This window comes from Neophocaena asiaeorientalis, unplaced genomic scaffold, assembly GCF_003031525.2.
Source record: "Neophocaena asiaeorientalis asiaeorientalis breed wild unplaced genomic scaffold, Neophocaena_asiaeorientalis_V1.1 scaffold236, whole genome shotgun sequence".
Taxonomy (NCBI): Eukaryota; Metazoa; Chordata; class Mammalia; order Artiodactyla; family Phocoenidae; genus Neophocaena; species Neophocaena asiaeorientalis.
Window position 1 is genome coordinate 449,051 of NW_020173418.1, and position 23,357 is coordinate 472,407.

Sequence of the window (23,357 nt, forward strand, 5' to 3'; positions counted from 1 at the left end):
TTGACATAAATCACAGTAAGATCCTTTTTGACCCACCTCCTAGAGAAATGGAAATAGAAACAAAAATAAACAAATGGGACCTACTGAAACTTAAAAGCTTTTGCACAACCAAGGAAACCATAAACAAGACTAAAAGACCACCCTCAGAATGGGAGAAAATATTTGCAAATGAAGCAACTGACAAAGGATTAATCTCCAAAATATACAAGCAGCTCATGCAGCTCAATATCAAAAACACAAGCAACCCAGTCCTAAAATGGGCAGAAGACCTAAATAGACATTTCGCCAAAAAGATATACAGTGTGCCAACAAACATATGAAAGGTCAACATGACTAATCATTAGAGAAATGCAAATCAAAACTACAGTGAGGGGGACTTCCCTGGTGGCACAGTGGTTGAGAGTCCGCCTGCCGATGCAGGGAAATGGGAACCCTCTTGCACTGTTGGTGGGAATATAAATTGATATAGCCACTATGGAGAACAGTATGGAGGTTCCTTAAAAAACTAAAAATAGAACCATCATATTACCCAGCAATCCCACTACTGGGCACATTCCCTGAGAAAACCATAACTGAAAGAGAGCCATGTACCACAATGTTCAATGTAACACTGTTTACAATCGCCAGGTTATAGAGGCAACCTAAGTGTCCATCGACAGATGAATGGATAAAGAAGATGTGGCTCATATATACAATGGAATATTACTCATCATAAAAAGAAATGAAACTGTTATTTTTAGTGAGGGGGATGGCCCTTGAGACTGTCATACAGAGTGAAATAAGTCAGAAAGAGAAAAAAAATACCGTATGCTACCACATATATATGTAATCTAAAAAAGAAAAAGGTTCTGAAGAACCAAGGGACAGAACAGGAATAAAGACACAGATGTAGAGAATGGACTTGAGGACACAGAGAAGGGGAAGTGAGTCAAAGTGAGAGAGTGGCATGGATATATATACACTACCAAATGTAAAATAGATAGCTAGTGGGAAGCAGCCGCATAGCACAGGGAGATCAGCTCCATGCTTTGTGACCATCTAGAGGGGTGAGATAGGGAGGGTGGAAGGGAGATGCAAGAGGCATATGGGGATATATATATACGTATAGCTGATTTACTTTGTGATACAGCAGAAACTAAAACACCATTTTAAAGCAATTATACTCCAATAAAGATGTTTAAAAATTAGATAAAATGATAAAATAGATAAAGTGACAAACTTTATATGATATATATTTTTTACCACAATAAAAAAAAATAAGTAAGAAAGATGTCTTGCTTGGGAAGTGCATTATCCTTTTGGAGAGGTGCTAGGACTTCATTCTGCAGACAGAGAGAAACCACTGAAGTTTTCTAAGCAAAGTAGCTGGAATGCCTGATTTTTCCATGTGTGCAGCTTTCTCTGCCTGACTAGACTTTATCACTTTGGTCTGAACTCTTCAGAGCATCTACCACAGAACTGAAGACAGATAGTTGCTTACCTAATCCATCACATCTGCTGGTTAATTACTTGATTTTTATTCTAAAGATTCCTTGATTGATCATCATGTCTTTTCTTTAAATTCTCAGTAAGAAAAATATTGCACCAATTGCCCTTTCTCTGAATGATGCTTTTCTACAAACATAAATGGCATCTCATTGTTTGCTCTGCTATATGGCAATAAGAATCTCTCAAACTCAGTGAAAACACAAGTTATTTTCCATGATCATAAGAGAAATACCAGTCAGGACAGGAAGACAGAAGCTCCTGTAAGACTCTCTGTTTTCCTTTATCATTTGTGGAGGCCTGAATTTCCTTCCAGCCAAAACTCCTGTCATAGTACTCATGAAGCCAACTTTATAATAGGTTCTGTATTCACAGAGTTTAATTGTGTCAGAAAAATTCCCTTCAATAACCTGCAATTGAATGAAGTCTTCCTTGTCTCTGGCAAAACCTCACTTTCTCCCTTAACTTTAATCACACTGCCTGCAGAAACCAGTGGCACTAATCAAACTGCCTGTGCATAAGTACATCTGCTTGGCAATGCCTGGTGCCTTCACTGAGAAGTCCCAGCAGTACCTCCTAATGTGTCCCCCCAGGTCACTGCCAATAACATTCCATTCTATTCTCACTCAGTGCTGGCTCCTCAATGACACCCAGCGATAAAGGATGAAGTGGTATTTGTTTTATAGCATGCTGGAAGAAAAGGCTGCTGATAGGAACAATACAGTTCCCAGCTTCACATTCTATTACGAATTCTAACAACCTGCCATTGAGACTCTTCTAAAAATTAAAATTTCGGTTGGGTGGAGATGGATAAAGATAAAAAGTAACATTTACCTGAGCTGTCTTTATCCTGTGGCGCTCCTATCAACACCCTCTTGGGGCATTAATCTCTCATCAAGAGCTCTGCCATTGCTCAAAACAAAACCTATGATAGGTGGCTCTGTACTTTCTCACTCAAATCTCCAACAGGGCCAAGTTTCAATGCAAAACAAAGAGCTAAATAGGTCATTTTACCCCATTCCTAAAGCCCTGGGCAATACGATTCAGAGGAAAGCAGAGCAAGGACTTCTACCATTTGTTAAGCAGCCTCCTTGGCAAGGAGCTCTGGTCACCTTGCAGCAACCCCTCCCATGAGGAAACTCTGAGGTTCCCAAGGTTTTCTTCAGGCTACACAGCTTGTTGGGGGCAAAACCAAGATTCAGCCCCCAGTCTGTGAGAGTGTTTTTCCATTGCACCAAGGTGGACTCCTCTCATGTGCTCAGTCTTCAAATGGGATGGTTTCACTACTTAAAAACATATCTGGTAACTCCACGTGTGAAACCTCTCCCCAAAAGTCGATCTGTCTCATGTGCTCAGAGATACAACTTGACTGTGTTCTATCTGAAACCTTGCAGTCTTTTTATACAGAACATATTGTACCTGGTCCTGCTCTGGACATTTTTCAGGTGCCTTTGTTTTTTGGTTTTTTTTGAGGTACGCAGGCCTTTCACCGCTTCGGCCCCTCCCGCTGCGGAGCACAGGCTCCGGATGCCCAGACCCAGTGGCCACGGCTCATGGGCCCAGCCGCTCCGCAGCACATGGGACCCTCCCGGACCGGGGCACTAACCTGCGTCCCCCACATCGGCAGGCAGACTCCCAATCACCGCGCCACCAGGGAAGCCCTTTCAGGTGCCTTTGATCAAAAGCAATACTGTCCTGATGAATCCACTACCTGAAGTTAAGATGAGATAACCTATATGTCTTAAGCCACACAGGATGCATCTCTAGAGAATATCTTAACAGTTACAAACCTCATATTCATCCTTCAAACAAGAAAAACTCATGAATGGCTTGTGCGTACTGGATGGAGTAGAAACTACCCTGCCTCTCTCCTTTGGTGAGGTATCTAATGTGTGTTGGCCATCGACTACCTAAAATAAGCCACATGAGATTTATCACAAATAAGACTTTCTGTTGCAAAGAAATACTGTGGGTGTCCAGGGGGTAGTTTTAAATCTACCACTGAACCTGTCATTCACCCAAGCATTGAGATTCCAGGGTACAAGCTGAAGCCTGCTCTTGGGGAGCTCCCAGTCCACAGTTGGGTGGGCAAGTAGGACAGGCAGCATGGGATGAGTTAGATTTGAAGGTAACAATGAGCAGAGTCACCAAGGGGTTAAGTTCTACTAACCACACATAGGGCAACTGCCTGGGACCAAAAGGAGGGAGCATCTCATTACCTGTGCAATTACTATATTGTCTGCAAGGTGTCCTCTCACGAGAAAAGTCCTATTCTTTCTAGTTTCCTTTTTAAATCCAGCAAAAGCAAGGCCATTTTTCATCATCCTATATTTTCCTGAGTTGTTTAGCAATCAGCATAAACTGTCCATTCACATCACACTCAATCCAGCACCAGGGGCTGTTTCTGAGACCTCTGCCTGTATGAGGTGATTCAGTCCTCACAACCTCCTTACAGGGAGCACTGAGACATGCTACAGGTGTCCACAAGCATCAAGCAACTGATTACTGGAGCTTTGCTTTGAACCAGGGCAATCTGGCCTCCAATCTTCCCTAACTCTACTCGATCCAGGGATGTGGCTGCAAACATCCAGCAGCAGCTTTGACATCAAAGCTCAGAGGGAAGCTCATAGCTCCGTTTCAACACCTGGAAGTTTTGTGCTCTTCCAATCAGACTTAGGAAACACCATGATTACATCAAGTCAGTAGTTTTTAAATAATTGAGGTTGAAAAAAGATAATTAAAAAATAAGTGATACTATTTCTAAGCATTTTGCTGCAACTAAAGCTTTCCACCAATACTGACAGGAGAATATAGGTGGACAGGAACCTGCTGAGTTACCCATCCCTCTCCATTCTCCTCCACCCCTTCCCACTCTCTGCCTGTGTGGACCACATCAAAAGGTTCTCATACCCAGGATTCCAGCTGTGCTCTGCAAGGGGAGGCCCAGCAGGAGATGGAGTCTGGGTACAAGGGCTCACAGCATTCATTATTTTGGACCCCTCCCTACAGAATCCTTTCACTGAAGGCCACACAGCTCTTGTCAAGATGGCCTTGTCATTACATCCTTCTAGTTCTTAGAAGGAACTCTCTCTCTCTCTCTCTCTCTCTCTCTCACACACACACACACACACACACACACGCACACACATGCACACACTGGCTCTGGGATACCACTCTACCCCTTGTGGATTCCTTCATCTTGCCCAATAGTAAATTCATTCAAATTGCCAAGTTTGAGTATGTCATCTGTTTTCTTGCAGAAGCCTGAATGATACAGTAAATATATTCATTAAATCATTTACTAAACATTTTAATTGAACTATGACATATACACAGAAAAGTGCATTGATTTTAAATAAACCATATAGCTCAGTTACAAAGGAAACTCAACCATGTAACCTCCTCCAAGGGCAAGAAACAGGACATTATCAACAAAAGCCGAATTAGATCTTCCATTCCTTACACTCTGCCTTCAACCACTGACTCCTAACACCATAAAGTAGATTTGCCCGTTTCTGAGTCTTCATGCCTGGAATCATATACTATGTATTATATGAGTTTCAATCAGATTTCTCTTTTGCTCAACATGTTTGTGAGATTCAGTCACATCGTTACAGTTTCAGGAATACATTTATTTTTATTTCTGTATAGTATTCCACTGTATGATCATCTCACAATTTATCAGTTCTAGAGTTGATAGATATGGAATGGCTTCCAGATTGGGGTTACTATAAATAATGCTGTTATGAGCATTTTAAGACATGTCTTTTGGTGTGCAGACATACACATTTCTGTTGGGAATATAACTAAGAACAAACTTTCTGGGCTATAGATATGCATTGTCCTAAACTTTGGTAATACTACCAAATCATTTTCAAAAGTCTGTACAAATTTACAATCTTATGAGCAGTGTATGACACTTTCTGTTGCCCTATATTCTCTAATATTTGGTGTTATCAGCCTTTAATTTTAGCCATTTAGGTGTGGATATAGTAGTATCTTGTTGTGGTTCAGATTCACATTTTACTAGTGACTTATAAGGTTAAGCACCTTTTCATATGCTTATTGGTAATTTCAGCATTTACTTATTTATTTTTTGCGGTACGCGGGCCTCTCACTGCTGTGGCCTCTCCCATTGCGGAGCACAGGCTCCGGATGCACAGGCTTGGCGGCCATGGCTCATGGGCCCAGCCGCTGCACGGCACGTGGGATCTTCCCGGACCGGGGCACGAACCCGTGTCCCCTGCATCGGCAGGCAGACTCTCAACCACTGCGCCACCAGGGAAGCCCAATTTCAGTCATTTTAATATCTTCTTTTGTGAAGAGTCTATTCAGGATTCCTGTCCATTTTGTATCTTTCACTTAATTTATAGGTATTTTTAATATTTTAGTTATATTTTCCTTTTAAATTGAGTGGCCATGTTTTCCATGTGGCCCTGTTATCCTGGTCATAATTTCTGGGTTAGGAAAGGAAATTAACCCAACCTGGGTCAATCAAACTCTTCTCCAAGGAATTTGGGATTCAAAATAGTCATTTCTCTTTGTGTGGCTGAAATTGAGATCCTATAAATTGGGAAACTAATGAGACCATCTCTATTCTGCCATGAGCAGAAAAAAGACAAGAAAATGGTCCATGGAGAAGCACGAGGCAATTAGAAGAGAACAAAATGTGTCTGGGGGACAGCAGTATGTCCTCTGTCTGGATGCCTTTCTATTTCCTAAGTCTGCTTTCCCCACTCCACTCCAACCCCTCTCTCACAGAGCCCGCTGTCCCTTGGAGTCTGCGGGTTAGTCCAGTATCATTCTAATAATCCCCTATTTTGCTTGATATCAAGTAGCTTGTTTTACTGGTAGCTAAAAATACTTTAACAAAGACAATAAAATTTCTCAACAAAGGACACTGACAACACCAGTTTCCTTGAAACCATAGCAAGGAAATAATTACAGAAATATCTCCGGAACTGAAATCTAATCAAACTCATTGTGAGAGAACCTAGGGGGACGTTCTGAGCTAATTATCAAAGAAGGAGACCTAGAAAATTGTTAATCAAGGTTTTAAATTTTAAAGACAAAGATAACATTTTGAATCCAGCTTGCTGATTCCTATAGTTTTCATAATCAGTTATCCACGATTCTAAAATCCTAAAGTTTGGAAAAGCAAATTTTTTATGTTTTATGTCAAAATTCAACAAAACCTGATTTGAACTGAAATGAGGCTATCTGTGGTCATAATTTGTCCCACCTTGTAGAAAATATTCAGGTTTCACTGTAGAATTACTAATGTTCGGAGGACAGGGTGCTGGGCCTGAACCTCTCGGGGTTGTTCCATCATATAAAATTGTGTGTACACTTAATTGTCTTCATAAAATATAAACAAAAATATCTGAATTTTGAAACATATCTGGCACCAAGAATTTCATGTGGAGACTATGGACCTGTCTGTACGTAACAGCTTGAGCAATATGGAGTTAATTCCAGTGTACATTTTAGATAAAGATCCCTGCACATCGGGGAACTATCTCTTTGCCAGATGCATATGAATTGTGACCATGGCCCTTAGTCACTTTTCTTTCTTCACTGTTGTGCCACCTATTGCACTTGGGTCCTTCAGGGTTGTCCAGTCACTCACCAGAAGTTTATGGCAGTGGCCAGCTCTGTGTAAACATGTCCTCATACAGGTGCACCCTGACCAAATTTGTCTTTGAGCCCATGCACCAACAGCTGCTTCCCAGCTGGGGCTCCTCTGTTGCGTGGCCTTCATGCATTTATTAGCTGGATGCACCTGCAAGTTGGCATTCCATGGGAAAGAACTTGGACCAATGGATAAATGTTCCCTCTTTCTCTCTGCAACCCCATAGACAGTCCTGAGACACACCTCGTGTTTCTTCTCAGACAATCCTACTGTATGGAGTGACCAGTGGCCCATAATGTAGCCAGATAGTGATTCAGCCTTGTTTTGACTCACTCCCTTCACCACCCTACTTCTCTGTCCCTTACTTCTCTTTCCTGGGATCATACTCTCCAATGAAGAACACCCACACAAGGCTTTGCTCTCTAGAGAACACAGGCTGAGTCAGCCACACATGATATTCTCACAATCATGAAATAAGTTGGAATCTATAAGAATCAATAAGAAGTTTGTTCATGCATTCCATATACCTATATATTGTATCTACTAATGTGTCAGGCCTTAACACAAGGCACTGAGTAGAGAAAAGCCTAGAAGACATGGACCATGCCCTTGAATCTAGCTGGGGAGGGGGATACCAGGGGACAGAGAGGTAAACATGATTATAAAGCATGAGTTCTAGATTTAAGGCATAATCTAATCATGCCAAATGCTGGTGAGGATGTAGAGCTGCTGGAGCTCCCATATACTACTGTGGAAGTGCAAAGTGCTACAGTCACTCTGAAAAGTGGTGCAGCAGCTTTTTTTAAAGCTAAACACACACTCACAATATGATCCAGCAGTCCCACTCTTTGGTAATTACCCAAGAGAAATAAAAACCTAAGTTCACACAAAACCATGTACACAAATGTTTGGAGTAGCTCTACTCACAATCATCAAAAATTGGAAACAACCCAAATGCCCTTCAAGGGGCCAATGGATAAACAAAATGTGGCATATCCGTACCATGGAAGAATACTCAGCAACAAAAAGAATGAACTATTGATACCTGCAACAACTTGGATGAATCTGAGTGAGAGAAGTCAGTTCCAAAGGTTGTCTGATTCCATGTATATGACATTCTCCAAAAGACAAAACTATAGTGATGGAGAACATATCAGGAGTCACCAGGGTTAAGGCAGAGGGTGATACAAAAGAATAACACAAAGAAATTTTGGGAGGGGTGACGGAACTATTCTGTATTCTGATTATAGTGGCAGTTACATAAATATACATCTTTGTTAAAGTTCATAGAATTTTGAATTTGAAAAGAAAAATCAGTTTTGCTCTATGATAATTTAAAAAATAAAGTAAGAAGAAAAAATAATGATAATCATTGCTGTGCTTAGGTTATGATGTTTAAATAAAGGAATGTATTATATGATGTCATGTTTTGTTACATGACATGACATGGTGTTATATGACACCACATTGTATTATGTGATGTTACATTGTGTTACATGGTGCACCTTATATGATACCACCTTGTCATGTGGCATCACATTGTGTTATATGATGTCACATGTTACATGACGCATGTTGTGTAATGTGACATCACCTCATGTTATATGGCATTACATTGTATTATGCTCAACTTACCCAGTATGTCATATTCAAAACAGCACTTCACCAAAGACGAACGATCACATCTCTATCTGCTGAAGCCCTGGGAAGATCTTGCATTAAATTTGCCCCTGTTCCCATTAAGAGAGTTACTGTAACTCTAAGGAAACTGTATTCCATTTAACATATATGCTAATCAAGCCTTTCTCTTAGTCAACCTAACTCTTTCCCATCACAGTGAATATGCAAATATACAGATTACGTGTTCTAGGATCCCCAGATAAAATCATTTGTACACAATCCTAACTGAAAACACGAGATTTGAAAGCAGAAACAAAATAAACCTTTCAATCCCAGATGCAACAACACACAAAAAACGATGTGACATCTTAGTAAAAAGTATAGACTTCTCAGGCTAAAATAAAAAGTTTCATGGTAATCAAGATTTTTTAAAGTCCATAGATATGGGAAAAGATGTGACTTTAACTTTTAAAAGTATTATCATTTCTACAAATACCACTGCCAAATGCTAACAAAATTGCATGCAAACTCCAATACATTTCTTCAGTCTTTAAAATGTGTGACGTGTTCTTTTAAAGTAGAATCTCAAATAAAGTTAGAAACAAAATAACAAGGTCCTACTGTATAGCACAGGGAACTATATTCAATAAACCTCAATGGAAAAGAATATGAAAAAGAATGTATATATATGTATAACTGAGTCACTTTACTGTATGGCAGTAACACAACATTGTAATTCAAATATACTTCAATTTTAAAAAGTTGTAAGCAGAACAATTGTAAGTATGATGGTGAAGTTTAAATACAATTTTATGACCTGTTTCTCATAAAGTAGCTACCAGTGAAATATTATAGATTTGAAAGCTCCTGTAGCTGAGACAGTAACTTTCCTTCAAGCTTAATAACCTTTGCCAACATGGAGAAAAAATAAAGAAAACAAGCAGAATATGTGGTGTGCTCCAGGGACAGAGAACAAGATAACTCAAAGGGCCAATATTGTCAGAAAAAAGAGTTACAGGACTCCCATCACTCTGTCACAATGCGACCATTGCAATGACCCAGAGCCCTCCCAAGCACCATGCCCTGTCCCTTTCCCATTCCATATAAGGAAAGACATTTGCCCTGTTTTTCTCTCCCTCAGCACACTGAAAGTATACATGCTCTGCCCAGTCAGAAGATGACTTATAGGTTCCCTGGCTGGCACATATATACAATGGAATATTACTCAGCCATAAAAAGAAATGAAATTGAGCTATTTGTAATGAGGTGGATAGACCTAGAGTCTGTCATACAGAGTGAAGTAAGTCAGAAAGAAAAAGACAAATACCGTATGCTAACACATATATATGGAATTTAAGGGAAAAAATGTGATGAAGAACCTAGGGGTAACACAGGAATAAAGACACAGACCTACTGGAGAACGGACTTGAGGATATAGGGAGGGGGAAGGATGAGCTGTGACAGGGCGAGAGAGAGGCATGGACATATATACACTAACAAACGTAAGGTAGATAGCTAGTGGGAAGCAGCCACATAGCACAGGGAGATCAGCTCGGTGCTTTGTGACCGCCTGGAGGGGTGGGATAGGGAGGGTGGGAGGGAGGGAGATGCAAGAGGGAAGAGATATGGGAACATATGTATATGTATAACTGATTCACTTTGTTATAAAGCAGAAACTAACACACCATTGTAAAGCAATTATACTCCAATAAAGATGTTAAAAAAAAAAAAAGAAAAAAAAACAGACAAGCAACCCATGCTCATTGTCGACTTTCCCTGACTACCGGGAAGTCAGTCCACTGTTCTTGCAGTGACCCTTCTCTTTAATAAACCCTATCTTCCTTACATTCTGCTTTGTGTATGGAAATTCTTTTCCAACCCACGCTCAGACCACGACATTTTGGTGGTCCATATGGGGATATCTCTTGGGGGGATCTCCTCCCCCACCTCCTTTCCTCCCCCACCTCCTCTCCTCATTTCCTGGGGCCCTTTGTGAACAGGCAAGTTGCCGTGGAAGCAACAGGGACGCTGGCCGGGGCCACACCCTGGTGTGTTCCGAAGGCTCCACGGCTCACTTCAACCCAATAACTGCTGCCCAGAATGGGTGAGGGTGCCTCTGTCTTCCTTCTGAGGACTAGGCCAATTGATATTGTGCGGGCATGGGTCAGGCATTTAAAAGCCATTAGGGTGCCTGCCACTTGAAGACTCCCGTGAAAGGATAAGGGAGTCACGGAACAGATCAGGTTGTTAGGGTGTCTACCCCCAGCAAGACAACTTCCATGCTCTGTGAGGCACAAATTGGTTCAAGCAGAACACTGAGCCCCCTCCCCTTGGCTGCCACCTTCCTAGCAGGACCACGAGGTGGATTCCTCAGCCTGTCTTCTATGTTACTTTCACCTTTTTCTCCATCTGGATTGACTTACAGGAGCTCAGGCTGCATCTGAGCCATCCCAGGAGTGCCTTTTCACGTTTCAGGGAATCGCCAAATGGTGAGTCACCTGGTGGGTCCTGGGTATCTCTCTCTCTTTCTTTCTTTGCCTGAGTTGCATGGTGCCTTAGTCGCACTGTTTGTGCCTCAGTCACATGGTTTGTACCTTAGTCACATGCTCAGGGGTCACCTCTCACTGTCAGACACAACTGTTGGGACTGTCGGCCTATTTTGTGCATTAATCACATGGAGAGATCACTGCGACAATGAGGATGGCTTTCTGTCAGCAGGTGACTCTCAGTACCCCCATTCTATGGCATATAAGCTAAGAATGGGTTCTGCTATGTCTTAGGGGCCTCCCTTAGACTCACCCCTCGGCTGTATCCTCAGGAACTGGAAAAATATTTGACCCTGAAAATCACAAAAAGAAGAGGCTCATTTTGTTTTGTAACACAGCTTGGCCCCAGTATAAACTGGGGGACCAAGAAAAATGGCCTCTCAATGGCATACTAAATTATAACACGATCCTCCAACTTGATCTTTTTTGCCAGAAACAAGGAAAGGACTCAGAGGTTCCTTATGTCCAGACCTTTATAGCCCTTACTTAGAATCCCAATCTGAGAGACTCATGCTGCATGTGTCTTTCTGTTGCTGCCTTATCCCCCTGACCCCCTCTGTCTCCCTCTCCATCAGATCTCCTAGACGATCCTCTACTCGACCCTTCCTGTCCTCCACCCCATCAACCCCTTTTGCTTCAGCACCCACCCCACCTCAACCCACAGCTGTCCAACAGCCACTCCCTTACCAGGGCGAAAACCCCCCTTCCCTCCCCACATAAGATCGAGGACTGCCCAACACCAGGAAACAGATTCTAATATGCTTCCCTTAAGGGAAGTAGCAAATGGATACATGGGCACTATTAGAGTCCATGTTCCCTTTCCCATGTCTGACATTTCCCAAATTCAAAACAAGTTAGGTTCCTTCAGTCTGGATCCCACCGCTTTTATTAAGGAATTTCAGGCCCTCACTATAGCCTCTGACCTGACCTGGCAAGACATTCATGTAGTCCTGACCACTTGTATTCATGAAGAGAAAAACAGGATATGGGCATTAGCCCAAGCTTGGGCAGATGAGGCACAGCTCTGTTTCCAAAACCTGGATGGACGGGGACCAGTTTTGGGCTGGCTAAATGACTCTTTGTAACTATACCCGCAATTTTAATCAGACTAGCCTGGAGTGGAATCCCTGGTCAGAGGAAAATAAATATGATGTACATGAAGCTAATTTCACTTTGTGTTGGAGAAATTCAAGGAAAAATGAGACTAAGAAATATATTAATGAAGACCATATCCCCATAAACAGCTCGGCCCTTGGAACTAAATACATGGGGATCGGTGTGACCACTGGACACTTAGTTTAACCTCCTGGCGAGATTCTCCTCCAAAATATAATATAATTCAGCTAATATTCAGAAATTTGTTATGCCAATTCCCCCCGTCACACTCATAATAAGTCAGAGCCTGGACTCTCCCCTTTATGTATAGATGATTACTTCCTCAGAGTTTGGCCTTCCCAATCTAATCCTAGGCCATGGGACCCCAGTCTATTTCCAGAGGAAAACTCCCAAAAGGTCAGGGCCTGGCTCTAGGGACCCACAACAGGGGTATCTTTGAGGGGCACTGGATTTTCATTTCTATGTGGTAACGGGGTCTATCTGGATCTTCCCACACTTTGAAGGGGGCTCCCGCACAATTAGTGCTGTGGTCCCAGAGGCGACCGTTACAAAGGATTTAGCTTCCTCAGGAGGCATTCCCAACCTTGGGTCCTTCCTTGAGGAGGCCTTAAGACCTGTCTGGGAGAGACAAAAATAAACCACTGACTAGACATGCTTACAATAAACCAATTCTTGATAGGCCCAACATAATACATAGTGTCTTTAGAGGGCTCTTTTGGTTTGCAGGCATACCCCTCTTACAGAGGAGTGTTCTCAATCTCACCATCATGGACCAGGAATCTTGGAAGGCTACGGTAGCAGCCATTGAGGAACAGCAGTCAGCCCTAGGCTCTCCGGCCGAGGTGGTCTTACAAAATAGGAGGGTCCTTAATGTTATAACAGCCGAGGCAGAGAGTGTCTGTGCCCTGCTAAATTAGATATGCTGCTGAATACCTCCAGCCAGATTGAAGAAAACCTTCAGATTCTAAAGAAAAACATCAAATTAATAGAAGATTTAAAAGAGAGGGCAGGACAGGGCCCCAGCTGGCTTTCTAGCCTCCTCTCCTCTGTGGGGATCCAGATATGGACATGGCTATTGCCCTTGTCGGGACCATTAATCCTGATAGCTTTCCTTATGTTGCTTGGCCCCTGCATTATTAACACATTATCTAAGTTCATCTCCCAACAGGTTCAAAAGATTCACTTCCAGATGGTGCTACAACAAGGGTACCAGCCAGCTGGCACACGGACTACATTGGAACAAGCCTTCTTATCATTCCCTGGACTCTCATCTCCCTCCGTGAACACACCCTGACAGAGCAGGCATCAGGAACCCAGGGCCCCTACGATGCCCCCAACCAGCAGGAAGCAGCCAGAGAGATTGTCGGCCATTCTCCTTACAAAAAGGGTTCCCAAACACCTGAGAAGGAGCTAGGCAGGTAGGTAGACATGAGCAGGGATCCAATAGGGCCAAAGAATTGGCCCTTTAAATAAAGAGAGGGGGAAATGTGGTGTGCTCCAAGGACAAAGAACAAGGTAAACTCAAAGGGCGAATATTGCCAGAACAAAGAGTTACAGGACTCCCATCACTCTGTCACAATGCGACCATTGCAATGACCCAGAGCCCTCCCAAGCACCATGCCCTGTCCCTTTCCCATTCCATATAAGGAAAGACATTTGCCCTGTTTTTCTCTCGCTCAGCACACTGAAAGTATACGTACTCTGCCCAGTCAGCAGATGACTTACAGGTTCCCCGGCTATAAAAACAGACAAGCAACCCATGCTCATTGTCGACTTTCCCTGACTACCGGGAAGTCAGTCCACTGTTCTTGCAGTGACCCTTCTGTAATAAACCCTATCTTCCTTACATTCTGTCTTGTGTCTGGAAATTCTTTTCCAACCCGCGCTCGGACCACAACAAAATAATTTGTGAACACCCAAAAGAATTATCTAATGGAACCTGTATGCCCACAAAATACCAATTTTGTTGTACTTGTTTAATCTTTAGAGATATAAAGATTCCTAGTGGTAGCCAAGAACTAAAGGAGCAATGCTGTTGTTCGAATAACTAAGCCTGACCATGTTATCCATCTATTTTACACAGTTAAGAAGCTTTGCTTTCTACAGAAGTTATATTCTTCAAATGTTGCAGTAAGTCAAATTTTTATAAAAACATATTAGCAGAGCTCACTTTTGAAGGAAAACCATAGGTAAAGATTTTGTTTAAAGAAAATGCTCCTTGACACTTCCTCAAATTTAACTTTATATCTATACTTTCATGTGAGGTGGGTTTTGGAAGTGGTTTTATTTTGTTTTAAATAATGACACCAATAGAGATAACTATTAAATCAACTAGAAAGATCTAAGTAACATGAAAATGTTGATGGAGAGTAGAAGAATGCCAGGGTAAACACGATATCTGGTGAACTCATTCTACAAGATGGCCATGTGTCAGGTGGGGATGGGCCACGCAACCTAGATTTTGGGAAAGTACAAAGTGAGAGCCATAAGACTGTGAAAGCAAGAGAAGAGAAATCTATGGGAGCAGGTGGGAGAATGGAGTTCTGTTGCATAGGGAAAATGGATGCACCATTGGGTAAGGAGAAGGATCAGCGTAGACTTCTTGTAATTCTCTGGCCCCTTCACTAATGTCTCTCATCTAATCGTCAGGTCAGGTTGCACAAACTGCAGGACTGTGGCCTTGATGATATGACCTCTTATCTCTTCTAGAGGTGTTTCTTAGGTAACAGTTTGAAGATCTGATTATTAAGTATGATAGAGATGATGCTATCCACCCTGTTCTCTATCCCTTCTAATGTTAAACCTGGAGGGGCTGAGGACCCAAGGCACTGAGATGTATCTCTCTCTCACCCTCTCTGTCCTCCTCTCCCTCTCCTCCAGAAAACTATCCCTCTCAGCCCTCACCAGCATCTGGGAACAAGCTTTGAAACATCCCCTTCCAGACTGTGATGTCACTTGGAAAGCCTATCAACAAAAGCTACCCCAAAAATTAGACTCACCAATATCAAGATGAACACCAGGGACAAACGAATTGAGAAAGAACATGACGATAACAAATCCCAACACTGTCAGGCATTTGGCGAGCAGAATCCTGTCTGATATCCTGTGCTGTGAGAGAGGAAAACACAACTCATTTACTCAGTGTAATCTGATTTCTGCAATGTGTCCACAATCCTACGTGATTTGAATCACTACAAATTTCTCCTTATGACGAAAAATATAGCAACTTGAACTTGAAAGATAAGATCATGTGTTACAAGGAAAACTACAGATTTAAGATTAGATCGTTCAAAATCTTGAAATCAAAATCTATGAAAAATAAACATAAAAAATATAGTACAATCCTTTTTTTTTTTTTGCGGTACACGGGCCTCTCACTGCTGTGGCCTCTCCTGTTGTGGAGCACAGGCTCTGGACATGCAGGCTCAGCAGCCATGGCTCACGGGCCCAGCCGCTCCGCGGCATGTGGGATCTTCCCGGACTGGGGCAAGAACCCGCGTCCCCTGCATCGGCAGGCAGACTCTCAACCACTGCGTCACCGGGGAAGCCCAGTACAATCCTTTTAAATGACACCTGACTAAATGCATTTTCAATATGACACAGAGATGCTAAGCTGTTCCCAGGCCCACTGCCAGCATCAGATAAAATAAAGCCATTGTGAAGCCTGCACATTAACCTCCAGGGACCTGGCCCTTCAAGACACATGCATTTCCACGGGTACTGTGTGTTAATAGCCTTTTAGTTTAACTTTCCCTCTATTATGCAAATCTCTGCTCATGTGGTACTGAGGTTAAAATGTTCTTGCAATAACAGGACTTCTGCTGAATGCACTTAGCAGTCCCCTAGTCACCAGATGACACATATGGGATCCTGCCCCAGGCATTCAGGGGACGAGGGGAGGTACTCTGCAGCACCTTCCTTAACCTTGGAGTTGCAGGCCTCCTTCCAGTGGGCCTGAGCCACAGGGCAAGATAGGACAAGGTCACCAAAGGGTGCTGTGCTGTGTGGGACTGGGGCAGGGAGTTAGGTCCCAAGAAGCACATACATCTAACTAGGCCCCTGTGTGAATCACAGTCCATGGTGTGAACCAACAACTGCACTATGCCCTTTCCTCAGTGTGGTCCCACTAGCACCTCTGTCTGTTAGTCTATGCCTAAGATATCCAGGTCTACATGTAAATATAGATAAGGCTATATAAATATAGATCCAGGTGTAGGTATGGGTAGATATAGACAGAGCCATGGGTAAGATATGGGTATAGATAAAGATATAGATGTAGAGATAGATGTAGATAGAGACAAGGGTATAGACAGGGGTATAGACATGGACATGGACATAGACACAGACATGAGTATGGGTGTAGGTATAGGTAGAGTTAGAGATAGGTATTCTCTCTTGATTTCTCTGGTCACACAGTTAAAGCTGCTGCCATAAAAACCACAAGCATACCCCTCTGTGTCACAACGACTCTGGCAGCAGCCCCTGGCCCCCTGCTCACACGCCATGGGGGCTGCTTTGGGAGCTCCTGTTTTCCTTCCCCACCCACTGCCAAGGCTTGGCTGGCCCCCACTCATCTTCCCCTTCCCCCACCAAGGAAGCCAATTTTGCTAGATGAGTCTGTGATGGAGAATCAGGAAGAAACGGGCATGGTATCTCCCTGGGCCAGGTTAACCACAGAAACTGGGTATTACCATGGTCGACTCCAGGATTGGAAATGGAGGGAGCAGGGAGGTCAAAGAATATTCCAGCATCACTCGGCTGGTATAAGATGATCAAAGTTTGTACTCTGTTATTTTGGGGTGCCTGTCAAATTTTATCCTTTGGTTATCTGAGGTCATCAAAGTGAGAAGTCTGAGAAACAATGCAGGGGTAATGCCCAGCTCCCCAGTCCTTGTCCACCAGGTATACAGAGAGGTACGCAGTCTCATCCCTAACTTGCAGCCAGAACTACTAGAAAAAGTGGGCAGGGTCCGTTTAAGCCTGAAGCCAGAAAAATGTCATAGCCACACCTGTCTTCCCTAACCCTGACCATCTGAGTGGGACAGATGCTGGAAGGACAAACTCAAAGAACATGTTATCTACCAGGTCCCAATGTCTAAATTTCCTTTAGCGAAGGACAAAATGTTCCTATCATAATTAGAGAGTGGGTATTCAACCTCTCCCTAGGAAAGAAACTACCTGGATTTGAAATTTCATGAAGATATAAATGACTTCCAGCAGATCTTGAGCTGGGAGAGGGGCATTATGTGTCCTCAGGGGGGCTGAGAAATTCCACCTAGGTGGGAAAGTGAGCAAAAGAGCCCAAAATGAGCTTTGCCTCCCAATGTCAGAGCCGTACAACAGAAGACATACACCCCATCTCTGCCCCAAAAGGTGTTCCATCTCAAGCAGCACGCCTCCCTTGTCTTGGCCTCCATCTCCTCACCCACACAATGGGAACCACAGACTTGCCTTTCAGGGTCAGGGGGAGCTGAGAGCCGGCTAACCACAGAAAGTACTGCCCTATTTTAAAGGAACATAATAAGTTTACCTTTTAAATTCCTGGACAAAATAAGCCTACCATGTCTGGAAAATTATCTTTCCCATTAATTCCTGGAAATAACTTATGTCTTGTGTACAACTACAGGAATAAAAGAAAGATGACTTTCAGTTGCAACTTCACATGAAGTAAGGAAAAGGAATCTACTCTGTTCTTCAAGGAATCCCTGAGAAAAGAAACCACAATACCTTTCTTTGTAGCTCCTGGATATTGGTCTCCCAATTTTTATCTTCCTGTGAGATCTGTCTAAAAGAGAAAAGGGCAGACATCATTTTCCTGGTGGCATCGAGCGGTGAGGCCAGCAAGGTGGCATTCAGCAGTGGCACACAGCATGGTCCCCTGGCCTGGACGCCGTCCACAGTGTGACGCCAGGTGCGGCCACAGAATGGGGCAGGCCTCGTGGTGTAAGGAGCCTGGTAGAACTGGGTTCATGAATTGGAAAAGATGCTCATTCTAGATTCCCAAGGAAAAGTAATACATGAAATGACCGGACGGTTCAATGAGGCATGTGCGAGCATAGCACAGGAAACGTCAGAAGAACACTGGCCAGAATGTCAACAGGGGAATGAGACAGTAAGCCACCTTGGTTTTCCTCTTTTTACTTATTAATTTTCTGAATCTTTTTTCAAAATGAGGATGTGTTATATTTATAATTTAATTAAAGGGAAAAAACAGTAAAAGAAATGCCACTTGCTTTAGTGGTGATTTTTATCAATTGGAAATCTACTTTGAAGCACTTATGTCTGCTTCCTTCCCCCTCTGGTCATGGTATCCGCCCATCTCTATTTCCATTTGTCACCTCTATTTGTTCCAACTTGCCATTCTTTTTTAACCTTTCCTATCAACTCATCTTTTCTTTTCTGCTTTATTTCCTCCCTCACCAGTTAGGAAAAAGAAGCTGTGTGGTGGAGAATTTAGTCTTCATGAGCACTCACGTGTCATAGTGTCAGTGGAGGTCGACCACACAGCCAGTACAGACCCTAAAGGAAATCACAGCAGACCCAACTGAATGGTTCTAAGGACAATTTTTAAAAATAAAATGTGGAAACAGGACCTGAAGAGTTAGCACATGCCTTAGATCACCCTCATTACTATCTGCTTCCAGTGACTGTGTGGCCTTACAAAGCCACTGCCCTCTCTGGGCCTCAGTTTCCCTTTCTGTGATCAAAACAGGATGAGTTGATGGAAACTTGGTGAATTCTTCACATTTTAACCCTGAGATACACTGACTGTGTCTTAACATCCATACCAGATGGAACACGTTGAAACTTGAAGGCCAGTAGATTAAATACATTCAGGGCAATTTACTCCTGCATCTTTAATTTACAAAGTTTTTCCTTTTAAGATCCATGCCTATTGTTGAAGTTGGTCACTCTGTCCCCAGCCTGCAACTCAGGGCCTTCCAGTAGCCTGGGGGTACCAGGTCCTGCTTCTCCAGCGTCACAGGATACAGGTAGGTCCTGAGATGAGATGGAGCTGAGGATGCTGAGACAGTGCTTCACACTGGGCTACATCTCTAGACAGAGTGAGTCTCTACATACTCGCCTGTGGCCTTCTCCCCCCACTCTCAGACCAGGCTACAGCCACACTAGACAGCCCTCAGTGGTTGGCACTGGCACTGTGCCCAGCTCCTGTCCTCAGTCTGCTTGCCTGCTCTCTGGGAACACAGGGCTGGTCTCAGCAAACTGCAATATGTAAGATCATTCTCACTACCTTCACAAGAACTCACATTTCCCCTTGCCGTGACAGACTTCTCATCTCCACCCAGTTCTCAACCCTACTGCAGGAATGCTTCCACATCCCTGAGGAGTGAGCAGGCTCTCGCTCTTTCTGTCAGTACTTCCAGCGTAAAGACAGGTTGGAACTCAGCACCTCATCAGAGTGGGGAGGAAAAACTCAGCACCTCACTGTTACTGTTAGGTCTCAGCTTTGATTAAAAACAAACTCAAGGGACTTCTCTGGTGGTCCTGTGGTTAAGATTCTGTGCTTCCAATGCAGGGGGCCCTGGTTCAATCCCTAGTCAGGGAACTAATTTCCCACATGCCATAAGATGGCCAAAAAAAAAAAAAAAAAAAAACTCCAAGAAATGAATTGAGCAGGAATTAGGTATTCTTTGAGCTCCTGGAAAATCAACTACTGGGAGAATATTTTTTTAGATTAGTTTGTTTTATATATATATATTTTTAATTTTTATTATGCAACGTGTTAGGTGTGAAGTGTGACAGGCAGTAGTTGAGTGTGAACTCAATTCCTGGCATCACTCTTTCCTAGATGCAAAGCCCTGGGCAAGTTGCTCAAATTCTCTGAGCCTCAGTTTTCTCATCCTTAAGCTGGGGCTAATATCAGCACACATTCCAGAGAGCTAAGTGAGAGTTAAATAAAATGCTGCATCATAACAGGTTTAGCACAGGGTATGGCACCCAAAACTTACTTAGTAGCATGCAGCTAGTGTTACTCTTTCGCAGTACCATGGGGTACTCTTCACAATCACTTTAGCTCACATTTTGCACATGACATTTGGACACTCTTAGGGTGGTCATAAATAGGTTGTTGATACAATCCAACCATTGAGTATAACTGGTAAAGATAAGAACCACTGCTGTAAACCAAGAGTGGTCTGAGCAGGGCCTGACTTGATACCTGTGGAAGCTGTGCAGCCTTCGGGCCAGCAAGCGCTCCAGTGCCAGCACCTTCCCCAGGAGTAGACCTCGAACCGCTGTCTCCTCACGGCTGGCTGGGCTGATGCGCTGTGCAGTAAGGCGCCAGACATGGATCTCATGCTTCAGTTCTGCAGGAAAGGAAAGCCAAGGCTTCATTCTCCTGCAATGTCAGACATCAGCACCTACTCCCCTCAGCACCCTCCAAGAACAGAAAACACACACCTGTGATGCAGATCTCCAAGGACCAAACCAAAGCAGTGGCTTCTTAGCTTTCATGTTATTATGAGAGAACCAGAAGACAAAGCTCACTTTTAAAAATTACAGTAGATGCAAAGATAATTTCAACTCTTTGGGTGAAGAATAAATTCTTGAATAGGCGTATGAAAGTTAGCACCCAACAAACTTTTTCCCTCCCAAGAAATTACTTCTTGGAGCCAGTAGTTCAGATCTCAGTTCAAAATCCAGACATTGCCCAATCTTTGAAACAGATCTAATACACATCAGAAATACAAGTGTAGTAGGTGGTGCCTGGTCTCCCCAGTAGGGCATTTGGTAATAGCAGGAGATGGGGAGAGCCCTCCCTCCTGACCAGGCCCCCAAGTTGAGCTTGCGTCTATGAAAGTACACAAAGGAGAGAAATGTAGACAACTTTATGCACTTCTGAAATTAAAAGAATGAGGCAAGTTTTCACCCATCAATGAATTTAAACCTCTTCTGATAGAGAAGAGAAAAATGAATTGCCAATTCATTGGCTCCTAAAATACTAGAATATCTTATGAAATTTTACTTTTAACCTCTAGTTTACTGTTAAAGATACTACATAAATTTCTCAAAATATCCACTAAAAGAATATAAGGAAGCACAGTATTTTCATGAATCACTTCTCATGTACAATGCACTATACTACATATCTTAAAAATTCAAGATGAAATTAAAAGAACACACACTTTCAAGCAGGATTAGATCAGTTGACACTAGCTCAGAGCAGAGTCAAGGCAGGGCAATTCTCCCAAGACCTGTGAAGCAGTGCACAAGCCTGGGCTCAATGACAAGGAAAATGCCACCATGGTTTTCTCTAAAGGGTCAGCCTTTCAAAGATGAAAAGTTTTTAGAATGAAGATAAGTAAAGTACTTCCATTCAGTACATATTGATTCTTTGGAGCTTACTAAAACAGAAGAAACTTGGGTATAACCTGAAAGCCTCTACAGAGAAACAGATCCATAATTCCCTCAATAAACATAATTCACACCTCCATAATTCACACCTCATTAAACAACCTGTGAGGTTATGATAATATAAAAAGGAGGAAGAGGAGGAGGAAGAGGATAAAAACATATGAATTAGGTTTCTGAAATGCTGAACACACACACACACACACACACACACACACACAAATGCTGCACTGGGACAGGAATGGGGGAACAAGGTGGTGCAGCAGCTTCAGAGAAGGTGCAGAGAGTGCCATTATTTCATCCAATGTTCTGAACTTCGTTATATAGTGGATATCATTCAAAGCCCATCCCTAAAGTATCAGAGACTTTCTAGCCATTCTTTCAATCCATATTAGTGACTGCCACTCTCTCAAGCAGCTGACCAACTTTGAAGAGCTACACAGGAGCATTGCTCAGCTCAGCTCCCGGGCCAGCCTGTGGGAGCCTCTCCACCTCTGTGTTTGGAGAAGCAGAAACTGAATCTGGCCTTCCAGGTCCCCAGGGCTCCTTTCTGCAGGTGTCTTCTCCAGTGTCACCTTCAGCCCCTCATGCACACCCAGAGCCTTGCTGCCCTCTAGCCCATCAAATCAAACAGGACAGGCTACTCTCCTCAGATCAACCCATGGGTTAATGCTCAAGTAGTGCACTTTCATTTTTCTAGTTGTGGACAAAATAAATGTATCACCGATCATGGGAAATTTGGGTTGAGAGCGATTTTGTCCAAGAGAAGGGAATCCACTGCCTGCACCCAGAGCTCAGTTTAGCCAAGCATCCACTCCTCGGCTCCCAAGCTTCCTCTGTACCTCCTCTGCCACTTCCCCACCTGGTCTCTGCTGAGCTCTAAGACTGTGAACCCAATCAGCTACCTGATATTGCCTTCTGAACCTCGTGCTACAAGATTCACAGATAAACATTCCATCTTCCCCCAAGAACTCTCTCTTCCCTCACTGTCTTAGTTCTTATATGACATAATTAATCTTCCAGGTACATGAACCTGAAATGTCATTTTGGTCATATCAATGTCATTCTCCTCTACATTTCTGCACTGAACATGTAATAGGTGCCAGACACCATGCTAGATGTTAAAGGAGAAGAATAAATTGACAAGTTATAAGATAGGCCTCCAACAAGCTAGACAGAGAAATAAGATACATCATAAATGAACATGAGCTAAGGCAGTACTAGGCCACAAGAGCAGTTCAGGATATGATGGTGTGGGTCTTGCAGGATCCACGTCTTCCTGACTCAGGTCACCAGCTTATCCAGGCTTCATCTCCTCACATTTGCCTAAATCTGATTGCTGCTCCTCAGTAACCTTTGACTGAAGCCACTTCCTGACAACCCAACCCTGGTTAATTATAAAACACTGTTTGCCCTATCTATCTATTTATCTATCTATCATCTATAGAAACTATCTATATATCTATTTATCTATCTATAGATAAATACAGTTAGATATATGGAAACAAGGAATCTATGTTCCTATTTACCTATCTTCTACCTATCTAGGCTGATCCACCTAAGAAAACAGATGATAGATAGATAGA

General features: G+C 43.0%; 1 protein-coding gene across 4 annotated transcripts in view; it reads right to left on the reverse strand.

The window, feature by feature from the left end:
- OCA2 (OCA2 melanosomal transmembrane protein) overlaps positions 1–23,357 on the reverse strand; it is a 229,999-nt gene that overhangs the window by 69,907 nt on the left and 136,735 nt on the right. For all 4 annotated transcript variants that reach the window (XM_024747301.1, XM_024747303.1, XM_024747302.1 and 1 more), the window contains exons 16-18: positions 20,579–20,726; positions 18,127–18,184; positions 15,399–15,507 (exon numbers count right to left, since the gene is read on the reverse strand). In XM_024747301.1, the coding sequence (XP_024603069.1) occupies positions 15,399–15,507; positions 18,127–18,184; positions 20,579–20,726 (315 nt within the window). The remainder of the gene's footprint in view (positions 1–15,398; positions 15,508–18,126; positions 18,185–20,578; positions 20,727–23,357) is intronic.